The sequence below is a fragment of the Pteronotus mesoamericanus genome, unplaced genomic scaffold (assembly GCF_021234165.1).
Source record: "Pteronotus mesoamericanus isolate MK-2021 breed Mesoamerican mustached bat unplaced genomic scaffold, CSHL_Meso_final scaffold_85, whole genome shotgun sequence".
NCBI lineage: Eukaryota > Metazoa > Chordata > Mammalia > Chiroptera > Mormoopidae > Pteronotus > Pteronotus mesoamericanus.
Window position 1 is genome coordinate 74,217,231 of NW_026555329.1, and position 22,998 is coordinate 74,240,228.

The 22,998-nt window shown below is 46.5% G+C and overlaps 1 protein-coding gene across 2 annotated transcripts in view; it reads right to left on the reverse strand.

Moving 5' to 3' along the window:
- DENND2A (DENN domain containing 2A) overlaps window positions 1-22,998 on the reverse strand; it is an 82,628-nt gene that overhangs the window by 38,014 nt on the left and 21,616 nt on the right. Inside the window, exons 2-5 of one of the 2 annotated variants that reach the window (XM_054563880.1) lie at window positions 22,897-22,998; window positions 18,666-19,820; window positions 5,310-5,437; window positions 3,210-3,331 (exon numbers count right to left, since the gene is read on the reverse strand). In XM_054563880.1, the coding sequence (XP_054419855.1) occupies window positions 3,210-3,331; window positions 5,310-5,437; window positions 18,666-19,820; window positions 22,897-22,998 (1,507 nt within the window). The remainder of the gene's footprint in view (window positions 1-3,209; window positions 3,332-5,309; window positions 5,438-18,665; window positions 19,821-22,896) is intronic. The other variant, XM_054563879.1, reaches the window with a different exon arrangement.

Genomic DNA, 22,998 nt, shown 5'->3' on the forward strand with positions numbered 1-22,998 from the left:
ACACAGTGTGAGACAGCCTGGAAGGAAATAAACTGAAGTGTTAACCGTGGTTATCTCTGGGTGTTGGGATTGCATGCAGCCTTTAAAAAGACCCATAAAACACACAGGCACACACACAACAACAATCTATTATAGAAAAATAAAATATAAGTAAGCATAAAGAAAAAAACTAAGGTCCTCTATTATTAATGAGTTTTGTGTTCTTAATTACACTTTTCAGTATTAAAAAAATGTTTACAATGAGAATGTATTTCTATTTTCTGAAAAAAAAAGGCTGTATTTAAAAGAACATATTGAAAAGCATTATTCTGTATTTAGCAAACATATATAGGACTTGTGTTGCAGGCACTAACCTAAGTGGTTTATGAGTGTTAATTTGATTAATCATCATAAGGCCCCAAAGAGGGGTATCCTATCATCGTCATTCTTATTTTACCAATGACAAAAGAGACACACAGCGATGAGGCCGCTCCGCTTAAGTCCCCCAGCTACCGGGAGGCCGGGGCAGGTTCTGGACGAGCAGTCAGGTTCTCGAGCCTGCACATTTGACCAGACGCTGCCTCTCTGTAGCTACAGCAGAGTGGCACAGGATCTGCTGGTGGGGGATGGTGTGGGGGGCATCCGGGCAACCAGAGAACGCTAGTGATACACCTTTCCCTTGGGGGTCATTACCTAAAAAAGAGTATCTCATATTGGCCAAGATCTCCCTTCCTATAAACATCAGTTCCTACGACGTTCACAGCATGTTGGAGGTGTGGGGTAGTCGGTCACACGGAACAGGAAAAGGACGTGTCCCTTCTCAGGGCCTTGCATTGTGTGTAAGTATTAGCATCTGTGCTTGGCTGCACGTCAGCTCTTTTCTAGGGCAAGTCTGTCCAAAGGACCCTTCCCTTTCTGCTGGGACCAACTAATTAGGTGAAAATCCCAATGTAATGTAATGTAATGACATTTCAATAAAATGATGAAATATCATTCAGGATCTTTCTGTGGCTGGTAGAGGGGTCACCCAAAAGGGACGGCTCCAGCAAGTTCTGAGGTCCCAGATGTCGCCCAGATGTGGCATGAATATTCAAGCAACTTCGTGGAGGAAGTGGAGAAGTGTGCAGCTGCCTCAGGACAAGGCACAAAGCAGACGCCCAGATGAGGGAGAGGAGAGGAAGGCACGTGGACAGAGCCCACAGAGGCCTGCAAGTCTCCGTGGCAACTGGACGTGTGCTCTGGGCGACTGGGTCATCCTCCGCGGGAGAGCTGCCTCTCAACCTCTAAGTTCTTGCTCACTCAACTGCCTACTTGTTTCATGATTTTGGGGGCAGAGGACCTAGGTTTTTCAGGCCTGGCAGGAAGGGGAAGGAAAGGGCCAAGCCTTTCTTTCCTGGCCTGAGGGAGCAGAACCCGTTCTGAGTGCAGAGCTGCTCCGCATGGGCGGTGTCCTTGTTCCTAAGAGGCCCTGCAGTTCACTCTGCATGGAGGCGAGGGCAGCACGGGGTGGGGTGTGAAGGAGGCAGGTTCGGGGTGACAGCCTTTTCTAAGGATTTCCTAGGTGTCGATGACACTTAGTTCAGCCAATGAAAACAAAGCACATTTCATGGCTGTCATTGATTATTCATGATGACACTCCTTCCACAGGAGGAGAAAATAGAGGTTAACCGCAAGCACTGCAGCGATGGCTTTGGGTCTGTAAGATCCACCCTTCAGGGCAGGCTCTACCTTCAACTCTCTTCAGTAAGACTGGTGGCCCAAAGATCCCCTTGGTGACCATCAAGCAAAAAGGCGTGCCTCACGCGCAGGCCCCGCTGCCAGCGGAGGGAGCTGCCCCCCCACGGGGCCTGGAGAGGAACGGCGCTGCTTTTCTGAGGTGGGACACGGGGCTTTGCGAGGGGACCACACGGACGCTCGCCGCCTGGACTTGGCCTTCCTTTGTAATTTCTTCAACATCTAAACATTGTGTAACTACCTCTCACGGGAGACACAAGGAAACAGCACACTTCCTGACCTTGAGGAATTTACAATGTAGTGGGGAAGGTGTTTTTAAGGTATGTTAGATGGCTTCAATCAGATTTCAAATCATGAAAGGAAGTGATGGCATAAGGCAGGATACACGGTTTGGTGTGAAATGCATGCTTTAGCCCACTGAGTCCTGCGGGCAAGCGGAGGGGAAGGAGCCCAGCGTCTGGGGTGGCCTGGAAGCTTCCTGAAGGAGGCACCACTGAGCAACCTTCAAGGGTGCGGAGAGGGGTTCAGGCCGGAGCCAAGGGCGGAGGGAGGGAGGACCCAACGCAGTGGCGGGCGAATTACCACCTGTGGGCCACACCTGGCCCGCTACCTGTTTTTGTACAGGCCAGGAGCTAAGAATGGTTTTGACATTTTTAAATGGCTAAAACATATATGTATTTCATGACACACGTAAGTTACGTAAAATTCAAATTTTATCTGTAAAGTATTACTGAAACACAGCTGCACTCGCTCATTTGCGTATTGCCTATGGCCTCTTTCTACTGCGATGGTCATGCTGAGTAGTCACAGCAGAGACTGTATGTTTATTACCTGGCTCTTTGGAGAAAAAGTTTACCAGTCCTGGACCTGTCATATCAGACGGGCAGGCAGCAGGCTCTCGTTGGAGGGGGGCTCTTATATGAGGAGCTGTGTGAAATGAGGTAGCAGTGGGTGCCTGGGGATCGATTACGGAGGAAATGTGATACTCTGGCAAGGAACATGAATTCAGTCTTATGGGCAACGGGTTAAAATTATCATGTCCATTAATCTAGTTATGTTCTCTATATATACGTAATTCTAAAGGTTCAAAAGGATATTCTGTAATAAATGTCCGCCTGCTCCCCTGACCTCCGGGCGCTCAGCACTCAGACAGCTCCACAGGGGCACCCCCTAGTCAGTCTCAGACACCCTTCTGGAGAGCTTCCTTTACAAGCTCAAACAAATGAGGTTACATAAATGTATGATCTTTCATTAAAAACCCCACAAATCGTGGCACACAATAAAAATACTATTCCTGAACCATGCTTTTCAGTTCTATATTTTAGAGTTTGCGTTATGACATTACTCTTCACGGTCCTATGCCTATACACGAGCTTATTTACCTAGTGGGAGAGGTTTCTAATGCAGAAACAGCTACAGTGACCCAGAGCTCCAGGCTGCTCAAGGCCATGGGGCTGGGGCCCCTTGTCCCACCACACTCCCTAGGGGGCTCTTACCTTGGTGGATGTGTCAGGGATGGAAGAGGTGGGAGAACCAGGAAAATTCAGGACACACTTCTTTCCCAGGCAGCGACCATGTAATTCAACATCCTCATAAGGGTTTTCCTTCATTGGTGGATCTGTGATCAAAGGCAACGGGTCAGAGACTGGGAAATAGAGGAAGTTTTCCTTATCGGATCTACTCAACATCCCGGCCTCTCCTTGTGTGGTGGTCTGATGTCTTGCTATCCATTCTTCTTTCCTCTTGGTAACAGACCCTGATTGTCACAGGGGTATCTCCCTGTCTCCCATCCTTTGAGGTGTGAGATTAATTCCGCGCGTTTCAGGACTTCAGCCAATCGGAGTTTCCCCGAGTCCCTGCCTCAGCGACCAGTGCCCGGAAGGGCTCATGCCTCAGGTCTAAGCCAATCACCACATGGCACTCCGGGGCTCTGCAGGTGAACAAAGGACCTGAACTGATCTAGTGGGACTGAGCCCCAGGGTTTTTGCTGGGACTGGTAGGGTACTGACTCTTCGTCCAGGGAGCCAGCTGTGGGAAACCTGCTGGGAATGGAGCTAACCTGAGAGATAAGAAACAAGGAAGAAAAAGCCAGTTCTGGTCTCAGTTCTTCATCTGGGTCTCCTGTTCCTTGCAAGGGAGAGCTTCCCTGGCAGGTGGACACACTGCTAAGGCCAGTCCAGATCTCACACTCACTTTGGATTTGGGAAGCCTACGGCTTTGGCAGGAACCCTCTCCACAGCTTGGACATGGCAGCTCACGGTCTGTGGTGCAGCGTGAGGGACGCAGCTAAGCATGTGCCTCTTTCCACGCTGGTGTCCCCTGCCTGTGGGGTTTTCCCGGGAGCGACTGTGTGCGTGTGCGCATGTGTGTGTCGGCCTTACATGGCCCTTCCACGTGGACACGTGTGGGCTTCTTCCTCTGACCAGCTCGGTTTTTTCCCCACCCCCCGCCCTACCCCCAACATGCAGAAGCTGGTCTGAGCTTACGCCCCACTGAAACTGTGATCTTCCCTGAAGATACTTCAACTCACCAAAGTTACTTTTTAAAATTTTTATTAAATTTATTGGGGTGACCTTGGTTAAAAAGATTTATAGGTTTCAAGAGTACGATTCTGTGATACATCAGCTGTATACTGCGTTCCCACCCACCAAAGTCAAATTGTCTTCTCTCACCATATTTATAAGTATATTTGACCCCTTTATCTTTACAACTTCCCCACCCCCCTCTTCCCTCTGATAACCACTCTACTGTTGTCCGTGTCTGAGTTTTTTGTTTTGTTTGTTCATTTATTGCTTTCAGTTTTACATCCCACATATGAGTAAAACCATATGACTCTTCTCTTTTCCTGTCTGACTTATTTTGCTTAGCATGATATTCTCAAGGCCTATCTGCGTTGTCACAAATGGCGGTTCAGTGTTTCATCTTTTCTTATGGCTGAGTTAACTCACCGCATTTAAATACATACAAACTCTGTGAATCTGAACCTGACTTTGGAACATGAGAGATTCTTCAGAGCTAGGCTACAGTTTCTTTTTCAATAGCAGACATTCAATTTAGTCTCAATTTTGACGACCTATTACTGCCAAACTCCTCCAGTTTCAGGAAGAGTATGGCAGCCTTTAGTTTTCTTTCATTCAGTGATCCCCACGATTTACTGCGCATCTGTTATAAGTCAGGGATTTTACATACCATTTTCTCTGGTCCTCAAACAACCCCACAAGGTTGCTACCACCGTCCTCAGTCTACCAATGAGAGAACTGAAGTTAAGGGATGTTAAGCCACCAGTTCAACGTCATAAAGCTAATAAGTTGCGGGGCCGAGACTGAACCATGGGTCCTGAGGCTCCATCCAGCTCTCCAGAGCAAACTAGGCCACCTCCCTGGCTGCTGATCATCACACCTTCCTCTCCTCCCGCCCCGTGTTCTCTCACCTGTTCTGCCGTGGGGCGCTCTTCCACTCACCTACCTGCTCTCTCATGCCGTGGAGTACATGGATGTCTTGGAGCGTGTGTGTGTTTCAAGCCCCCAGCCCCATTTCTTCTCTCCCATTTCGCAGAGACAGACTCACACCCATACATACACCCTTTGGCCTCTTACCTAGAATGTCTTCATAGACGTTTTCCTCTGATAAAGTGCGTGTGAGCCCCAGCTTGGTCTGTGCATACCAGTCGACCCTGCTGTTCTCCAAGGAAGATTGCAGTAGGTCTTCAAACTCATAGGACTTTCTGGGTTGTATCAAATGAGAGGGGGGAAAAACAAGAATCGAATCAAATTAGGCTAGTTCAGAGACTATATACCAAAAAACACTTTTTTTCCTTGCAAAAATTCCTATTACTGAAATCAACTCTGGTTTTTGTAAAAAGGTATAAAAACTCTCAAACATGAGATGTAGCTTTGACTTGAAAGAATGTTTATGCTGTTATGCCAAATAAGATAGCAAAGTATGTATATATAAAAGGCAGTCCCAACTTTTCAGATTTTATTTATTTACTTTTTTAGAGAGGGGAAGGGAGGAAGAAAGAGAGGAAGAGAAACATCAATGTGTGGTTGCCTCTCATACACCCCCAACCAGGGACCTGGCTTGCAACCCAGGCATGTGCCCTGGCTGAGAATTGAACTGACGACCCTTTAGTTCACAGGCCAGCACTCAATCCACTAAGCCACACCAGCCAGGGCAAGTCCCAACTTTGTAAGCAAACATATACAAAGAAAACAAAAAGAAGAAAGTAAAATACACTAGCTGCTATCTGGGTTTCATTCAGGACTGAGGGTTGGCTCCTGGCTTCCCTTCCCTTTTTCTTTTCTGGACTTCTCAAACGTCCCACACTGTTTAGAGAGCACACACATGAATAATTAGAGAGCAGCAGTGGTGGCCAGTTCCGAGCGGACCAGAGGCCGGGCCCCACTCCGCCAGTATGTGGTTATCATCAGAATGAAACCCAGCGGCCGTGAGACGCCCCACCCTGCCCCTCAGACATCTGTGCAAACTCGGCCGGGCCTCAGTCTGTGGCCTGGCTCACTCCATGGCTTTCTACGGCCCCCGCCCCACATCCACATGGGTGGTCCCTGTTCTGACGGTGTGGATCAGAGTCTCTCTCTCACAGACACATAGCCACTCACCTTGAGTTTCTATGGTTTTTGTAACTTTACTGAACATGTGGGAGGTCATGAGGTGGGTCCTATTGTGAAACATACAAACCATCAGCCACCTCAGGTTCACTCTGCCTCCCCCGCTTTTCTTCTCTCCTTCCTTCCTTATCCTTCTCCAAAGCAACCCGGAGCCTTCCCCCAGCTGGAACAGAACAGCCCTGCCCGCTCAGATTTGCCTAGGCAGACTTGTCCAGACTTTTTCTGCTGAATATGCTTGGGCCTTCCTTGAATGGGACTTAGGTGGACAAGCAATCCCCCCACACTAAACAGGACACACCCCCAGCTGACCTTGGTCCTGGCCCTTCACTCCCCCTCGGAGAGGGCCCAGAGGGCGGAGCCCGGCCAGGGCTCAGGAAGCGGCTCTCCTCTCGTTTTGGTCATGAGTCTAGCGCAGTCTTCTACACGAGCCAGGTGGTAAACTGCAGCTGACCACCCAGGAATTCAGGGCGTCTGTTTCTTCACCCGCACTTCCCATGTCTCCCTGGCCCTGGGGAAAGTGCCCCACTGGGTACAGAGCTGGGGTCCTTCACTCACAAGCCTTTTAACCTTGGCTGGACCACTTAGCCGGGGTGAAACTCAGTGTCCTGATTTGTAAAATAGTAACTATCTCTTAGGATTGTCCAAAGCATAGCAGGGAGAACGCTGGCCAACTCCTCAGTACCTAACGGGCACTCAACAAATGGTAGCTATTATAATTGATGCAGCGAACATTTTACATTGAACTTTCCTGTGTGGGAGGCACTGAGCTCAGGGTTTGATAAATAAGGAGCCACTGAAAGTGTCCCTGCCTCAGGAGCTTACATTCTAGAAAGGAAGAGACATTCGGCCGCTCGGGCCAAACAGAACTGTAAATGTGTGAGCTCAACGACGGGAAAGAACAGGCAAATGAGACCATCCAGGAGGCCTCCATTTGGGCTGGGGGCGCATCCGGGGAGGCCTCGGTGAGAAAGTCGCCCGGCCAGGCTGGGGCCTGAGGAGTAAAAGGAGCCTTCTGAGTAGAGGGAAGGGCATGTGTGACGGTCGTGTGGCTGCAGAGAACTTGGTGTGTCTGTGGACGCGCCAGCGTCCAGCCAGGCCTGCCTGCGGGGACGCGGGTGACGAACGCTGGGCAGAGAGAAGGCAGAGCCGGCCAGACGCCGTGCGCCTGCTCTGCAAACTTTGAGGGTTTCTTGCCATTTTAAAGCTCTTCCTCTTTACTAGTTTCTCCCTTTGCTTCTTTAAACATGCTCAGGTTTCCTCTATCTTGAAGAACTTTCATTTGAAGGAATGACCCTGGTAGTTCTGCTATTTCTCACCGTCCTGGCCAACATTTCCAGCCAAGGGCAGGGGCAGGGGTGGGGTGGAGGCTATTCTCACTGTCTAAGTGTTAGTTTACCATAGTTCACCAGTTTTCTCTCTCCCTCACCTTCTCAACCAGGCATCTCTAAGCATCCCGTTTCTGAAACTGTCTCCTAAAAGTTACTAGTGAGTTTCCAGTGAAACTTAACCACTTTCTTGGACCTTTTCTTACATGACACCACTTTTCTTTACATGGCGCCTCTCAGTTTCTACAGTGCAAGAGCGGCTGGTCCATGTGCAACCATAGCCCAGGGCTGGTGTGTCAACTGCTGCTCCTGGTCCTTGATAAGGGGAGTACAGAAATTGAGAGTGAGCATTTAGGAACTTTTTACACAACTGAAAGAACACATTTTTTTTAAAAAAAGATGAGGCTTGTACATACTGTTGTCTTTTTTCATTTCATTTCTCTGGTCTTTTATTACATTTCACACCAGTGCTGTTCGGCCAAGCACTGTGAACACATGTGCACAGGCCCTGAGAAGCCCGGGGCAAGGCTCCTCCCACCCCTCGCCACTTCCCCTCTCACCTAGCACTTCCTGGGCCATCGCGGGAAGCTCTCTCCCTCTTCCTCTTCCTCGTCCTGGGCTATGGGTGCTTCCCAAGGCTTTCCCTCTTTAGGCTCTAAACTGTAATTTCTCTACATCTGAATTTATCGCCCCTTATTGGCACCCCATCCTCACTCCTTTATGAACTTGAACTTGGCACTTAGGGCAGGAGCACAAAGAAGGGCCAAGCTGGAAGCTTCCGTGCTGGGTGTCTAGGGCCTTACGTCAGGCCATGAGGCTACAGCTGTCACCTATATCCTGGGTTCCTGACCTACTACTACCAGAAGCTCATGCCCATGAGGACAGGCTACCAATCCAGGGGCCCCTCCTTCCTCTCCTTGACACATCTGGCCAGGAAGAAGGACTGAGCTTCAAAGCTCTAGCAGATGGGGTCTGCTGGTGGAGGTGGGGGCGGTGGGGAGCAGGCCCAGGCTGCTTTGTCCAGGATGAGAAGGGCTCTGCTGTGAACCCGCCCCAGACAACTCCCGGTCCGGACTGCCGTTAGCGAGCCCAGGCCAGCCTTAGCCCAGCGGCTGGCTGGGGAGCGGCGAAGTGGCTGCACTGGGCCACGGCTCCAGGGTGAGCCCATCAGATGACGTCAGCTAGAGTGTTCCGTGCAGCCGCTGCCTAGAGTTGCTAGAAGAGATGCAAACTGTTCTGTGAGACCACAGACGCGTTCATTCAACAACAGTGACTGAGAACCAACTAAGGGCTCTACCTGGATTAGCACGATTGGACCTTGCAACAACCTTGTGAAGAATTACTATTATTGCACACATTTATGTGTGAGCAAACAGATGTGTAGAGGTTAGATAAATTGCTGAAGGTCAAGCTGGGAGAAAGTGGTGGACCAGGGAGTCTTCTTGGAGACTGGTGCTCTGAACAGCACAGGCACGGAGCAGAGCGTGCAAGCACTGCCTTTTCTCAAGGCCATGCATGAGAAAAGCTGCGGTCACAGTCTGCAAATTAGAAAGAGTTCAGTTTCCAGAGTCTGAAGTTATGAACTTGAACTAATTTTCCATACAAAATCATATTACACGTCCTGTGAATTAGCCAGCAGGCCCTCTAGTTCCCTCGTAATGTAAGTAAATTATGCAGCGAAGAGAAGCTATGAACCCTCATAGGAAAAAGAGGGGACAGGCTGGGTCCGTCCCTGGGAGCTGTGCCGTTTCCTCCATAATGTCGGAAGCCCTGCTCCTGACAGCAGAGGGACAGGCGGTGGCCACCGCCGACAGGGAAGGCCCTGAAGGTCTAGGATTCGAGCAGGACCCTGCCTGAGCTTGGCCATTTCTTTGATTTCAGAAAGCAGCTGCAGCTATTCCTTGCTTTGCTATGGAGACAGCTCTATAATTGCTTTTATTTTTAAAAAATCCCATTTGAGGCACCTATGAAGCAATATTTGCATAGGTCAAATTTTAAAATGAAAAATTTTTATGAAGTACCTATGAAATAACATCTGATAATTCAAATGTTTTAATAATAAATGCTGTGACAACAGATGTTTGCATGCTCTAGGCTCTCCAAGTCCCAGCAGGCGGCTCACTTACTTAGAACAGATGTAACACAACCTGGATTATCTGTTAGGGTTTGTTGGGATGGGATTAGCCTGTATCCAAATTGCTGCTGTCCACCATCCAGGGATCTCAAGCCAGGATTTGAATGCTTTTTATGATGCTTCCATAGTTCCAAGAACAAGATGTTAATATAAGAGTTTAGCTATACTTTCCTTTTAATTCCCAACACATAAAAGGTACCGACCCCCAGTCTAAATAGCATCAGAAAATGAATTTTTAAAAACTATAAACTTTCTTAAAAAACTTATTAGAGGATGGTTATTCACATTGCAAAAATCCTTATTTGCAAAAGAATTCATCACAAGATTTCTCCATATCTGTATTTAAATGTTGGTTTTCAGGTGACTAATTCCTACGTAGGAAGCCTGAAAGACAAAGAGAATTTTTCTGAAGATTTTATTTATTTATTTTTAGAGAGAGGGGAAGGGAAGGAGAAAGAGAGGGAGAGAAACATCAATGTGTGGTTGCCTCTCACGCACACCCCTCACTGGGGACCTGGCCTGCAACCCAGGCACGTGCCCTGACTGGGAATCGAACCGGCAACCCTTTGGTTTGCAGGCCAGCACTCAATCCACTGAGCCACACAAGCCAGGGCCAAAGAAAATTTTAAATCAACATGAAGCCACAGGATGTACAAAAAACAAGGGGAAAACAGAAATCTTTACATGCCCAGTTTCCTGAGCCAGTGGGAGAGTGTTTCAGTTACAAAGTTTGATTTATCATTGTTGTGTGTTGGTATTTGCAAGCAATGACTTCACACAGTTCCTCCTAAGCACTATTTCTGTAATCTGCAGAAATGCCTCCAAGGACAGAGGAGGGGTTGGCTCTGTTTCTGTGGCTCAGGTAGGTGATGAGGTTCCCCGAAGAAGAAAAATGTGATTAAACAAACCATCTAACCACTTAGCTAAGTCCTTTCTAGAAAAAATATTTTTAACTTGAAAAAAGAATTTAATGCCTTTATTTAGATATTAACTTTGAGAGAAAGGAAATTTTGAAAGGCTAATGATAACCACATCTAAACTGGCTTCACTCTTGTTCAAACATTTCCACATTCGTCCCACAAGCAGCCCACACGTGTCGTAAGCACCTTCTGAGGGTGGCAATGAGCTCACAGCTGGTGATGCAGCGGCGCCACTGCCTGCGAGGAGCCTGCAGCCTGGGGAAGGGGGTGCGACCTCCTCTCAGCCCGAGTCTGATGCCGGGGCCTCCAGTCATCCTGTGATTTGGGTGCTTCTTTGGGAAATGCTGGAGTGACCTGACTGCTCTACTGCAAGTTGCTGGCATGGGCTATAATTTATGTAATATCCAAATTTCAACAACCAATGCCAAATACTGTGATTTCAAGTAGTACTTTGTACCTTATTTGTGACTTTCCCATACTTTGGTAAATGAAATGCTAACATAAGAGCTCCTCCCACATCTCCATATGGATGACGCCCAGGAATCTCAAAATTAACAAATCCAGGATTGAACTCATACTTTTATTTTGCCCTCTGCACTCCACAACGGGGTCCGGAGCCTCCTCCAGCCAAGCCATTTTAGCAACAGCCATCACCATCCACCCAAGTGTTTATGCCTCAAATGTGGAAGTCTTGTCCATGCCCCTTCCTCCTACTGCCCACTTCTAACCAGCCGGTAAGAGTCCTGCCTGGAGTCCACCCTCTTCTCTCAGTCCCCACTGTGGTTACCCCACAGGGTAGCCCCAGGACCACCTTGCTCTTCTTTCTACCCCCGCAACTACCCCGCCTCGCCCCCGCACCACTGGCGGCCTTTCCAGTCTCCATGCTGCTGTGGGGACAAGCTCTTAAAAATGCAAATCAGATCATGTCTCTCCCTTTCTTAAAACTCTTCAAATGTTTCCTATTTCTTTTAGGTAATGGGCCCAAACCCCTGCCTGTCTACAGGGCTCTTCCGGCCGCTGGCTCCAGAGGACCTTGAGGGCCGCGCCCTTCCTGACAGGTTCACCAGCGGGCTGAACCAAGTCCTTGCTGCCCCACGACCTTCACCCGCTTGCTCACTCAGACGGAACCCCCGTCTCCCACTCTCCCCGTTCCCTGGGAACCTTAGGCCTCAGTCCGAGTGTCACTTCCCCTCTGAGCTGGCCCTGTATCTGTTACTGGCCAAACAACCCTCCTGAACATTCCCACAGTACTGGGGTTATATAATGAGTTGTGCACTTCTAACTATTACTAGTCTGTAAGTTCCACGAGGGTAGAGTCTCGGTCTACCTGGTTCATTGTTCTATTCCCGTGTCTAACACTACACTGGTTCACCTTACATATCTGTTGGTTAACTCTTCTTCCAGTGCGGCCCAGACACCAAAAGGCTGGACACGCCTGCTGTAGAAGCTGCATATACATGATAACTTTGGTAGCTTTTCCTTAAGTTTAACATACTGCCAACATCCCTCCTTATTTGTGCTAAGTTTTTGTACATTACTTGATGTCATTTAAAATTAGACCAAGCCACTGAGTTTAATTTTAATTTGTCCTCATTTTTAAAACTATTAAATAAAAATAAATAAAATCTTCCAAAGGTTCTCTGGAATGCTTCTACCAAAAAGCAATTTTTTTTATTATATTTCAAAGTGTTGGGAATAAAATACAGAATTTTTAATTGTAAAAAAAAATATATCTGTTGGTTAAATAAGTGGATGAGTATTTTTAAAAGCTGGTTTTAACAGCCACATTTACTGCCTTTAATTTATACCTACTTTGGCATAAACAACGCAACAGTATTCCTAGAGCTAATTTTTAGTCAATTGCTTTGAACACATTTCTTCCAGAATTATTTTCAGCTATGGGTAAAATAAGCTTAGACAGCCCGGGGACTAGCCACCACCTAAAACACCACAGTGCACTTGGCAAGAGAGCAGGCGTGCCATGCTCCGAGTCCCTCACCCACCTCCAACTGCCAGAGTCTCTTCTCAATGGCCCAGGTATTTCTCCCCACAGCCCCCTGCACCCTCTGCAAAGGGCATCATACCGCCAGCTGTTTGGAGCAGGAGTCAGGTGGGAGACTGCTGACGCCAGCTCTTGGCTTGCTCTGTTCTTGGGTATTTCCTTCATCAAGGATTATGACTACCCACACCCGCTTTCTGCTTTTCTCTATCCTGCATCCCAAACTGAAGTGTCTGAAGAAGAAAGACCTATACCTACCATTGTGTCTAAAATCCAACCATTTCTACCTTCTAATGAGAATTAAGACATGTCAACTGCTCTTCTAATGTGGAATATGTAACAATCACCCGGTTCACTCTCATCAGTTTTCCAATGCCACTACTACTGAAATAAACGAATTTATGAAGTCAAGCTTCTCAGACACTTTCAAAGTAATCTTTGGTCTCAATCTCAATCAAACAACTTGCCCCTCTGAAGCTTCCAAACATTCAGTTTTTAGACACAGTAGTGAGGGTTACCTCATGGATGTCATGTTGACTAAGACAGACTCTTAGTGACAGGGACAGACAGGGTTAGGGGGCTGGTAAGTGGACTTTAACCAGTACACCGATGATAGCTGAGGGCTGCTCCCCAGCCAGAGAGCAGTGGGGATCACTATCAGTCATACAGAGGATGAAAACGAAGGGATCAGCAACAGCACAGTTTAATTTGGCGGCCATAAAACAACTGAGGTCTCATGGCCTCAGAAAGTTCTGGAAGTCTTATGCTAAGCCCCAAGGAAAGGCTGGAGCTATATAATGCCAAAACAATCCGTCGAAATTTTGGTCAATGTAGTTATTTGGTTGCACAATGATCTAAGAACTCTGTCATATGATCAAACAAAACTAAAATTAAAAATCTGAATTTGAGTTAAAACCTTTGGGGTATATAGATACTGGTGAATTCAGAATGCTGCTTATACTTAAAAAATAATAACTTCTCTTGTTCAATGTCAGCCTTAAGGCATTCCTGCCAGCATTATGAAATATATGCCATAAAACCTACATAACCGAGTTAATGCTGCTGTAGGAACCTTATCTTTGGAATTTCCTGACATAAGGCTTTCTCATTTTCCATTTTAGGATCGAAGGCATCAGTCCTTGCATTTAATTTCCTGGGGCTTAGAGAAATGAAGAAAAAAGAGAGAAGAAGGGGAAGGAGAAGAGGGAAGGGGAGAGAGAAGAAGAAAAAGAAAAAAGACAAGGTAAAAATAAGAAGAGAAAAAGAAAAAACACATTTTCTCAGACTGAGTATCTGAATTCACTGGTTTGGCCCCTGCTGAGGCGGACTAATCGGCCTATGAAAATAAGCCGAATACGTTCTCGCGCACACAGCCCGGCCGTGTAATTCTAAACCTTCATAACCTCCAAGTCCTTAATCATTTCTTTCTCCAACCTTGGCCCAGCTTTCCTGCCTCAGAGAAGGCAGTAAGTCTGCCAAATTCAGAGTTGAGCCTTTTCTTTTCTTTTTTCCTCACTTTTTTTTTTTTAGAGATAGGACCACAATAAAGAGCCCACTTTATTTTTTAAGAGCACAAAATCGACATCTTGCCCTAATCACCCTCATTGTACTATTTTAAACAAAATGAAAAAATCCAAAGCCAAAATTCTTAAAACACAGCTGATGCAACCGTATTCAAACTGGCCAAGAAAAATTTCATCTTTGGATTGAAACGAAGTAACTTTAGTGGGTTTTAAAGAAAATGCTGGAAGACTAAAAAGAGCAGATGGTGCTACGAGAGAAAAGATAACGGGAATAACTGTCCGCCAGGCTGACCTGCCTCCCCAGCGGTGACCCAGATGAAAGGCTCTGGGCCCCTAGAATCAAGCCGCCAGGAGAGTGGGCCTCTTGGGAGGAACAGCTGGAGAGGGCACGGCAGAGCTGCTACTAGGAAGCACTGGGACAGGCAGGACGTCACCAGAGTGGCACTTGTTTGGGAAAGGATGTAGGGTTGGGGATGGACTCAGACTTTCTCAGAACATAAAGAAGGAATTCTCTACATTCTTCTATAGACCTCGCTGATACCAAAGTCTGATAAAGATAGTAAAATAAATACCAAGTACAGGCCAGTCCCATTTATGGAATAGGGAGACAAAAACCTTAAAATATTAGCAAATAGAATTAAGCAGTAATCTAAAAAAATAATAAACCAAGATCAAGTGGGATTTCATCCCAAAAATCTAAGGATGGGTCAATTATCAGGATATAAATTCACTATTAACAGGTCAAAGAAGAACCGTCTGATTGTATAAAGTTGCTGAAAAGTAATTTGACAAAATCTACCATTCAATCCTAACTTTTAAAACTCTTAGTTAAACAAAACCACCGATGTGGCTCAGCTGGTTGGGCATCGAACCACAAAGTGAAAGGCTGCAGTTCAATTCCTGGTAGGGGCGCAAGTCTGGGTTGCAGGTTCAGTTCCAGCTAGGGCATGTACGAGAGGCAACCGACAGATGTTTCTTCCACACATCGATATGCCTCTCCCTTTCTCCCTTCCTTTCCCTTTCTCTAAAACAAACAAACAAACAAACAAAACCTTAAAAAAAACTTAGTAAAAAAAGAAATATAAATGAACACGACCTGGATAACATAAAAACCTGTGTTCCATTTGACACATATACAAGAATGCTTGAGAGTGGAATGCAAACAACACCGCCACTGAGGCTAGGAGTGAGGCGAGCCTCCCCCGGCTATCACTTACTTCATGCTGCTCTGGAAGGGGCAGGCAGGGCGATTTGGTAAGAGAAAGAACTTGGAGGGGTAAATGAGAAAGAAAGTGGTAAAATGAGAATTCTTTGCAGGCAATATGATTATATACATATAAAGTCCAAGAGAATCAACTGACAAACTATTAGAAACAATAAGAAATTTCTATAAGGCGTTTTTCAAGAGAGTAATATACAAAATAAATAGTTTCCTTAAATCTGAAAACCATATAATGAGGAAAAAAGATTATATTAACAATGACAACAAAAAGATAAATTACTTAGGACTAAACTTAGCAAATACAAGAATCCCAATTAAAAACTAACATACAGACCTAGCTCGTATAGCTCAGTGGATTAAGCACTGGCCTGTGAACAAAATGGTCACTGGTTTGATTCCTGGTCAGGACACATACCTGGGTTGCAGGGCAGGTCCCCAGCTATAGGCCAGGTCCCCAGTTGGGAGCGTATGAGAGGCAATGACTGATGTTTCTCTCACACATTGGTGTTTCTCTCCCTCTCTTTCTCCCTCCCTTCCCCTCTCTCTAAAAATAAATAAATAAAATTTAACACGGAAACTAACATATAACTGTCAGATGGGTACTACACTTGTTGGGGTGATCACTTCACTGGTTATATAATTGTCTAATCCTTATGTTACATCCTGAAACTAATATATGTTAATTGCAATTTTTAATTTTTAAAAATACAAAAATAACATTTTGTGTCAGTGAAATTTGACAGTGATATGTAGAACATTTAGAAAAATACATGAAAGAAAAGTGGAGACATTTTTGAAAATGAGGAGTACGAAAATAAATAAGAGGTTTATAATTATTAAAAAGAAGACCATTTTTTTCATGACATGATAATACACACAGGATGCCCAAGAGAACCAACTGGCTGATTATTAGCAAACAGTAAGAAGTTTCTGTAAACTGTACTAGAGAGCAAAATATATTGTGAGGTTAAAACATTGGTATTGGAGAAGAAATAGATACCCTGATTAAGCAAAAGAGAGCCAGAAAAAAATAATAGCTAACATTTATTGAGCATTTACTATATCCTGGGCTTTGTTTTATGGTTTACCTATCTTCTTCACAACTTGTAAAGTGGTTATTATAATTACCACCATTTCACAGATAAGTAAAATGAGGCTGAGACAGGTTTTGCAGCTTGTTCCACGTCGCCCAGCTGGTAAGTAACAGAACTAGAAGCACTGTGGCTCCAGAGTCTTCTCTGATGCTACCTATGGCTCAGCATAGCATTATTTGTAAACTGGAAACAACCTAAGTGTCCATCAGTAGGGGAAGAGCTATGTAAAACATATTGCATCCACATATAGAATGCGACAGTTAGAGGAAGGTGGAGGGGAAAAAAAGGAGGGTGGTAACATTGAAAGATCTCAATGATATCGTAAGTAAAAAAGAATATATACTGCATGCTTTCACTTTTAAAAGATAAAATTTTTAGCCCTGACTGGTGTGGCTCAGTGGATTGAGTGCCAGCCTACGAACTGGAAGGTTGGTTTGATTCCCAGTCAAGGCACATGCCTGGGTTACAGGCCAGGTCCCCAGTTGGGGGCTTGTGAGATGTTTCTCTCCCTCCCTTCCCTTCTCTCTAAAAATAAATAAATAAAATCTTCACACGCACAAAAAGACATAATTTTATATACCGTAAATATATATAAAATTCTAGAATACACAAACTTTTTTTCATAGAAGGGAACATAAGAAATTACTGCTTTTTAAAAAAGATTTTATTTATTTATTTTTTGGACATGATAAGTCCAAACTATGAGTCCTGGCCAGGTGCAGCATCATCCTGATGTGCCAAGGCTGCAGGTTCAATCCCCAGTCAGGGCACATACTAGAATCAACCAATGAATGCATACACAAGTGGATCAACAAACTGATGTTTCTTCCCCTTCCCTTCCCACCTCCCTCTCCAAAATCAATAAATGGGGGCGGGAGGGGAGTCCAAACTATTAGCTAACCAAATGGAGACCTAGGCAGGAGATGACTATACAAGCCTGAAGCTAGGTGAAGGAGCAGGGGCTGGAGATAGCGTTAGGAGTCATAAGCATGTGACTGACATTTAAAGCCACAGGACTAGATGAGGTCATTTGGGGAGTTAGTACAGAAGGAGACAAGTTCCTGTTTGCATCCCAGGATGAGGTATGGATGCGGGGCGGCGGGGGTGGCAGGTATTCTGACATACAGAGAAGGAGCAGCCAGCGAAACAGGACTACCAGGAAAGAGGTGAGGGAGAAGCCAAGTGAACAGTGTTTGAAGCTGGAACGCCTCAGCTGCTCCTCAAATGCTGAAAGAGGCCGATCAAGAAAAGAACAGAGAACTGGCAATGGATGTAGCAAGACAGGAGCTGTTGGTGGCCTTTGTCAAGAGCAGTCTTGAGATAAGTGGCAAAAGCCCGACTGCAGTGGGTCAAGGAAAAAAACAGGAGGCGAAGAAGTGATGACAGTAGGGACACCTGATTTAAGTTTTGCTCTAAAGCTGGTTTCCACGTTAGTGGGTTTCAACCGATGAGCACATTACAGAAATGGACTAGACATTAGGTTGCAAAGCAGGAAAGAAACTTCCCAAAGCACAGATTTTATTTTTCAAGCATTCACATGCTTTATTATCTAATGTGTTGTTTTAATATTATAAAGTATTCACAGTATGTGCATCGGCGTATAAAGAGGGAAACTGAGGCTTTGAGAGGTAAGTCACTTGCTCAGGGTCCCGTGGACAGACTGTGATGGGGCCACGGGAGAATCAGGCAGTGCATCTCTACAGCCTGTACTGAGAAAAAGCAGGAAAGGAAGAGCCGGGGACGACTCACAGTCCCAAGCACTAGCAGGGACGGCAGGCGCCCAGTGAGCACCGGGTAGCAGCAATGAGGAGATTCCCAGTGTTGAAGCAGGTTTTCACTGAATGCTTGGTTACTATCGGAATCACAAGTACGTATCGCATTCGAAGGGTAATGTTTCAAAGCAGATACTCTTTTTTGTGAACAGAAAACAAACACAAAACACATGCATCGGTTACCACGTGTCCTAGCTTAGTTAATAAACTACCTTAAGTTATGAAGAGTCTCAACTAATAGAAGATCCATCCATTTGCTAAAATCAAACAATGAGACCGAGCAGGCAGCTGCGATGCGGCCTAGACTACTGACGCGGACAGCGGCCGTCACCTACCTGTGTTCGGCACTGGGCTTCGGTCTCCCATTCCACAGTCTTCTGTTCACAGAGGGAGGCGGCGGGGAGGAGGGCAGAGGCGGGGGAGGAAGGGTGGGCAGAGGCGGCAGGTTCCTTCCATCTTTCCTGAAGCCGATGCCTGGGTTCCCATCCTTGTCCCCTTCTCCATCATGTTCGAACGTTCTCCGGGGTTTGGGCAGGGGGTTGATGAAGGGTTTTTGAGGGAAGCCCCTGTACACACTCTCCAGGCTCTGGCCCCAGGGCTTTCCGCACGAGCTTCTCCTCCCCTCCGCAGCCTCAGGGGTGGGCTGCCTGGTTTCCAGGTCCACGTGGTGGGACCTGAAATCCGAGCCACTCCCACACCCACGGTTCCTGGTTAGGGAGGGCCCCTCCATGGCCTTGTCCGGCAGGCAGTGCGGGGAATAACAAGTCCCTGGTAACTGGGGGTCCAACCCCGCCAACCCATCCTTCAGCGCCTGCTCGAGCTTCTTGACCTGCTTCAGCACAGACAGGCTGGCATTCTGAAAGCGCTGTTTGCCGAGCCGCAGCTCCCGGCCTCTGCCCGTGCCTGGGGCCAGCTCCCGTGCTGGCTGGCTCAGGCCCGGCCTCTGCTCTGCATCCTGTCCCCCAACTTCCGCTACCCCTTCATTCCTCTCGTTCTCTTTGCTCTCTCCTTCCGGCCTTGTTCCGTTCTGAGCCGCTGTGACCCGAGTCCCCACACCGTCGCCACGTCCCCTCTCCATCACGCAGGACGGCCGGTAGTCCTCTTGCCCACCTGCTTTCCTGCCAGGTGCAGGAGCAGGCAACTCCTTTTTGCCTTCCCATTCTGATATCTTGTCCTTTATGCTGAGGGACTTGGGCCCAGCCCCACCTCGGGCAGGAGGGCAGGGGTCCTGGGCACCGCTGAGCTGCCTCCTGCTGGCCCTGCTGGCTTCTTTAGCACTGAGACCTGAAGCTCGGTCGCTGATGATCATATTTGAGTTGAACATGTTCTGCTGAAAACAGTCTATTCTTGACTTTAGCATCAGGTTATTGAGGCTTTCCAGAGGGCTTCGTCGGAGGCGTGAGTCCCGATCAGTCTCTAGGAAAGGAGTGGAGGGCCTAAAGGGCTGCCTTCGACGGTCCTCCCCAGCCTCTGGACCGTCCACCTTGACCCTGAACAAGAAAAATAAACACTGGGTAAGGGATTCTTATTTATCAGCTGCTGATAGAGATTCCTCAGAACTTAAGATATAAATGTTCTATGCTAGTTGCATATCATGATCATTGAGACTACCATTAAAAAAACCACATATTTTTCTTGGGGAGATATCATGGAGCTTTTGGATTTTGGAGTCCAGTAGACTTGGGTTTAAATCCTAATTCAACTACTGGCCAGCTATGTGACCTTGGGCAAGTTGCTTAACTTCTCTAAATCGCAGTTTTCTCATCTGTGAAGTAGGAATAATAATAATACATACCTAATTGGGTGACTATAAACACTGAATGAGCTAGCCCACATAAAGCATATAGTATGTTGTAAATATACAAGAAGTGGTGGTTACCATTATTAGCTTTTTTTCCTCCTGATAAAAATAGGAGAAAGGTCATGAGATAAAAGAGTATATAGTTTAAGTTTGCTCTACTTCTTTAATCGGTGGATAAACCTTCATAATGACTATTTAAAAATTAAAACAATGCCATGAGTTATAAAGTTGTGCTAATTCTGCGCTTGCTAAGTTGTCCTGATTTGAATCAGTCCAGACACATGATTGGCTGCACTGGAATTAACCGTCCTAATTCAGAATGTAGAGAGTGGTTTCTCCATGAGGACAGGCATTGTTTTGTTTTGAATTGAGCCTGTTTTGGCTACTGCTGTCTCCCCAACACTTAGAACAACACCCAGCGGAGAAGGCGGCCAATCAATCTTTGCGGCTGTGTCCCTAACACCTAGAACAACACCCAGCAGAGAAGGTGGCCAATCAATCTTTGTTGCATGTTGCATGGATGAGTGAATCAGCAGGTGGATCCAGATTCCACGGAGGGGCCTTCAACTGCACTGTACAATGCAGTGGCCACCAGCCCTACGTGACTACTGAAGCAGAAGTCAGATTAAACTAAAGCTTCGGTTCATCAGCCGCACCAGCCACGTGGTGAGAGCTCAGTAGCCACGTGTGGCTAACGGTTACTGCATGGACAGTGTAGAGCATTTCCACCGCTCCAGAAAGCTCTGGCCTGGAATGTGCATGCGGGGATACATGTCTCCAAATGTGATCTTAGGAGACCAGCTGGTGACATGAAGATGTGAAAGAAAAACAAAACATTTTTAAGCTAGTCTAATAAGAACGGGAGAATCAGTGTTTTGAAATGTAAAACTGTCTTCCACCGGCACAGATCATGACTGCACACAGTGGCCCTAGATGTGTCAAGATTAGCAAACATGCACGGGCCAACTTCATGGTGCACGTTTTCTGAATATGCACATCAGGCTGTAGAGGAATTCTGAAACCCCTGTAAGGTTCATACAAGGGATGAATAATTAGCAATTTCACGCCCCCTGTGACTATTTAGGCGTTCTATCCCAAAGACTAACTGTTGTTTATGTAAAGACTTCTCCCCACAGGGACATTAGCTCATAAGTTGTGTTGCTATTCCTGGTTGCTCAACATAAATTAAAAACTTGTGAAACTGCAAACACGTTTTCATATGTTAAATATGGCTACCAATGCAGAACTCCTTATTTAAATAAACAATTAGCACCCATAACAGAGTGCTTACAGAAAAGAAACACATTTTTTAATTGTCCTGTCACCACTAAGGACATTGGCATGAATTCAGATTTAGTCAGAATCAGAATCATTTTGTTGATATTTTACTGAGAATTCAACAGGCAGAAGTTAAGTCCTTGCTCTCACAGTGCTCGAGTGAGATGAAGAGACAGAACAGACAGAAAAACACAGTTCAGCCCCCAGACAGTGTGGCTCAGTGAGCTGGGCACCGTCCCACAAACTGAAAAGTCGCTGGCTCAATTTCCGGTCAGGGCACATGCCTGGGTTGTGGGTACAGTGCCCAGTTCGGGTGCACAGCAGAGACAACTGATTGAAGTTTCTGTCTCATATTGATGTTTCTCTCCCTCTCTCCCCTACTCTGTTTTCCTCCCCCTCGGAAGGAAGGAAGGAAGGAAGGAAGGAAACTCCATGGTTCAGGTTAGTGCATGCTCAGTGACAAGTGATGATATAATACATAATTAGTATCATATGTACTGTCAAACAATACTGACAGCAGATAAATACATGGTTTTAGAGTCAGAGGGACCTGGGTTTGAATCTTGGCTCCTTTCTTTCCATCTTAATGTAAGCACCCTATTTCCTTTGTCTAGACTGGAACTTTAGGAGTACAGAGGCCTAATTTATCTTGTTTGCTGTGCCCAGTCCATAACAGCTAGTCATTAAATATCTATTAAATGAATGAGTTAATATATGTAAAATGCCCAGAGCACATACATTATAAAGCTGGATATTAATAAATGGTAACTAGTGTTAGTTACTGATGAGAGCTATTGTCTAAGGTCCCAAACATCTGGCAGGACCTCGCACTCACGGAGGTCCCGTCTGCAAGCTGAAGAAGGGAGATGCCTTGCCAGCAGGCCACGCTAGACTGACAACGCTCAAGCGAGAGCAGCAGGGATGACGAAACTGAGGGCAGAGAGCCTTCTTCCCGCAGATGCCGCTCCCAAGAACCTCTCAAGTGCCTGTTTCCAGGGCTCTACGGCTCCAGGAGGGGCTCCAAAGCTGTGAACAGCTCAGTGGTCGCCAGCTCCTTTGCAGAATGTGAGAGGGAGTATCAGAGCAAACATCTGGAGAGAAAACAATCCTGCTAACATCAGACGAGTAAAGACGGCTATGTGGACAGATACAGCTGCAAAGATCGAGGGCTCACTGAGAACTGTAGCACCTGTGCGTTCTAGGGTTTAGAAAAATAAACCCTGGGCTGGAATGTGTAGATGTGGCCCTGGGATCATCCTCTCAACATACTGGGTGCTAGTCAGACCTTCCCTTGACCACTTTGGTCTCAGGTCCTTAAATGAGCGCAGCTCCTGGAGATGATGTGCAGGAGGCTCATCAGGACGACTCAGAAAAGAACACCTCCTCGGTTCGTGGCAGGGGGGTGAGGGAGCAGGGGAAGGCCGTGCAGAAGGAAGGAGACTGAGAATCTGGGCCAAGTTCTTCACTCTCAGGAAAAAAGTTCTTACTTGTCAGCCAATTTGTAGCTCAGGTTTTCAGTCTGGCTGTGGCTGCCCTTGGCCGGCCCACACACGGTCATCATGTCAGCACGGAGAGGAGGTCCCGGTCGC